Source organism: Geospiza fortis, unplaced genomic scaffold (genome assembly GCF_000277835.1).
Source record: "Geospiza fortis unplaced genomic scaffold, GeoFor_1.0 scaffold10, whole genome shotgun sequence".
Taxonomy (NCBI): domain Eukaryota; kingdom Metazoa; phylum Chordata; class Aves; order Passeriformes; family Thraupidae; genus Geospiza; species Geospiza fortis.
This window is the reverse complement of record NW_005054326.1, coordinates 2,040,265-2,043,050: the sequence shown is the minus strand read 5'-3', so window position 1 is coordinate 2,043,050 and position 2,786 is coordinate 2,040,265. Positions and strand designations below refer to the sequence as shown.

At 46.7% G+C, this 2,786-nt stretch overlaps 1 protein-coding gene across 1 annotated transcript in view; it reads left to right on the top strand.

Annotated features, from left to right (window-relative positions):
- Nucleotides 1–2,082: 2,082 nt before the first annotated feature.
- WNT7B (Wnt family member 7B) overlaps nt 2,083–2,786 on the top strand; it is a 101,105-nt gene continuing 100,401 nt past the window's right edge. The window contains exon 1 of the mRNA XM_005421037.2: nt 2,083–2,586. Within this exon, the coding sequence (XP_005421094.1) occupies nt 2,516–2,586 (71 nt within the window). The 5' untranslated portion in view covers nt 2,083–2,515. The remainder of the gene's footprint in view (nt 2,587–2,786) is intronic.

The window sequence follows — 2,786 nt, the reverse complement described above, 5'->3', positions numbered from 1 at the left end:
CCGGCCCTGCCGCCCGCCCCATCCCACCCCGCAGGGAAAATCTTTATGTACCCCGCTCCTCCCGCCACCGCATCCCCGCGACTCTCGTGAGGGACACATGACAGACACTTCGTTTCCAAAAAGTTTCAAAAACCAGAGTAAAGATTCACAGGTGGCGGGTGGTAGTGGGGTTGTATCGTGACTGAATTTTGGTGTTGGTGGAAGAGTTCGGGAGGCAGCTGTGGGTAAAGTTAGAGGCTGTCAGAGACACGGTTCTGCAAAAGCGAAACATAGAATCAAAGTGTTATGGAATATTCTCAGTTGGAAGGGCCCCACAAGGATCCTCAAGGTCCAGCCCACGGACCTGCACAGGACAGTCCCAAGATTCGCACAAAGTGCCTGGGATTCCTGTGATGCTGTGAAACACGGCCTCATCTTACAAAAAATCGCTTAAAAATAATGGGGATGAAGAACAAAATAATCCTTATGTTGGGTCCGGAAAAAAAAATATAATAATAAATGACTTTTAAATAGAAGGAAATGAGTGTGAAGGGAAGACTCGGCATTTCTTTTAAGGACAAATTGTCTGTAGTTAGGTATTGATGACAGTGTGGCCGAGTGGACTGGAGGAGAGCTGGCTGCCTCCGAGAACCGGAGCGCTGATTATTAAAGAATGAAACTGAGGAATGCGGGGAAAAAGAGCCAAACCGATCCGAAACAGAGGAATCGGAGCTGGCGGTGGAGTGGGAAGTCTCGGCCGCCTTCGTCGCTACTGGGGGACTTGCTCTGAGTCCCCCTTCCCCAGCACGGCCCGTCTCTGTCCCGCTTCGCTTCCCCTTCCCCTCCCAGGGACTGGCTTGGGGTCTCTGCATGATGCCTGGAGAGGACCCTGTTCCTGTGGGCTGAGTGGGTGATGACAAGGTGCGGGCAGGCAGTCTGAACATGACCTGCGATTTCACGCTGCACCTCTTCAACCACGGCAGCCTGGCTGGCCTTTAAAAAATCCTTTGTTTTCTCCGTCAGGATAGATACTTCACGATGAAGTTCTATGTTCAGCCTCTTTTGCTTGCTTGTCACTGCCTGCTTTCCTTTCAGGCTTTCCTGGTGTGTGTTTAGCCGATTCTCTCTGAGAGATGCCTAGAGCCATCCGTGCTGACTGTTGCTACACGTATATGAATGTGTGTGTAGGAGAGGGCAGAGGTGCACGAGTTTTTCCGTATCTGTGTAACTCCCTGCAGCCCACAGACTTGCATCGGAGTGTTATTGAAGCGTGCATATGCATGCAGATCTGTGCCTCCGGACAGGCACACATTGTGTAGTAGACTGGAACAGATAATTCCGCAGAATGCAGGAATAAACGGAGCAGCTCAGAAATCAGGGAGGAAGAAAAATAGAAAAAAAAAAAAAAAACAAAAAAAACAGAGAGAAAGAAATGGAAGGAAAAAAACCCCCAAAAATCAGAAAGGAAAGGAAGCCTTGCTTCATTGTTAGTGTCTGAACACAAAGTGAGGTTTTGTCCCACAGATTAATCTCTCTAGGAGTAGCAAACTGACTATCCTAAGCTAGTGTTACAAGCTACATGTATCAGTTGCTCAAAGGAGGAAGCATATTCTCTTACTGCCGAAAATGATATCAAATTTGGTGGCAGACATTGGTGTCCAGCAGGGTCAAATGGCCGAAGAAGTAGTCTGGACACATGTTGCTTTTTAGGATACAGCTGCCAGCAAGTGGGGATTAACGCCTGCCTCTGTTTGTTTAGAAAGGGGGAAAAAAAAAAAAAAAAGAAAAAAAAAGAAAAAAAAAGAAAAAAGAAAGACGAAGAAAAAACTTAGAAAAGTTTAACAGTTTCTTTTGTGAAGTCCGTACATTGCAGATCCAGCCGCGTTACCATACTAAAGGAAATGAAAAAATGCTTTGGTTTGAGAGGACGAGTCCTTTATTTCCCTTATTGGATACGTTTCATGTGTTTTCCCCAATACTCCGGCTTAAGGACATGCCTTTTGAAACACAAACACACGCACAGCTCGCACATGCACACACAGATAAGATATGTATTAGATCCTGACACATGCAGGGTGGAGAGAAGAGCGGGAGAGCGAGAGAGAGAGAGAGAGAGAGAGAGAGAGAGAGAAAGAGAAAGAGAGATCCTCCTACCTGGAGCCATAGATTGCAAGATACGTAGTGTTACCTGAGGAAGTCAGAACAAGTAAAAACAGATTGAACTTCAGGGCTCTATGAGGCAGTTGATCAAGATCAGTGCTTGCTCATTCTCTCCCTCAGACTGTCTGTCTTGGGGTTTTGTTTTACTGTTTTGAGCAGCGCTTTCCGTTTTTTCTTCCTCTTTAGCTTTAATATCGGAGCCGGTTTCGGTCACCATGGCTCTGGGAAGAGCTGCCTGTCTGCGCGGAGTTGACTTTTTACAGCTCGGCCGGCTTTGCTCCTGGGTAGCTTCAGCAATGCTCTTGACTGGGATTTAATCGACAAGATCAGTTCGGCTTTTTGTGCAATTTTTATGGCTCAGTCCATTTTCTAGATCATGCACAGAAACTTTCGGAAGTGGATTTTCTACGTGTTTCTATGCTTTGGAGTCATCTATGTCAAATTAGGGTAAGTCCTTCTGCACGACAAATCTCCTTGGCTTTTGGGTCACGTTAAATGCAGAGTTGGGAGCAAAATACTGCAGAGGAGGAAAAAAAAAAAAAAAAAGAAAGAAAAAGAAAAGAAAAGATGTGATTATTATTTCTCTCCCCGCCTCCGGGTGTCCCAGCGCCGGCAGGCCCCCGAAGCACGGCAGGCTCCCCCGGTCC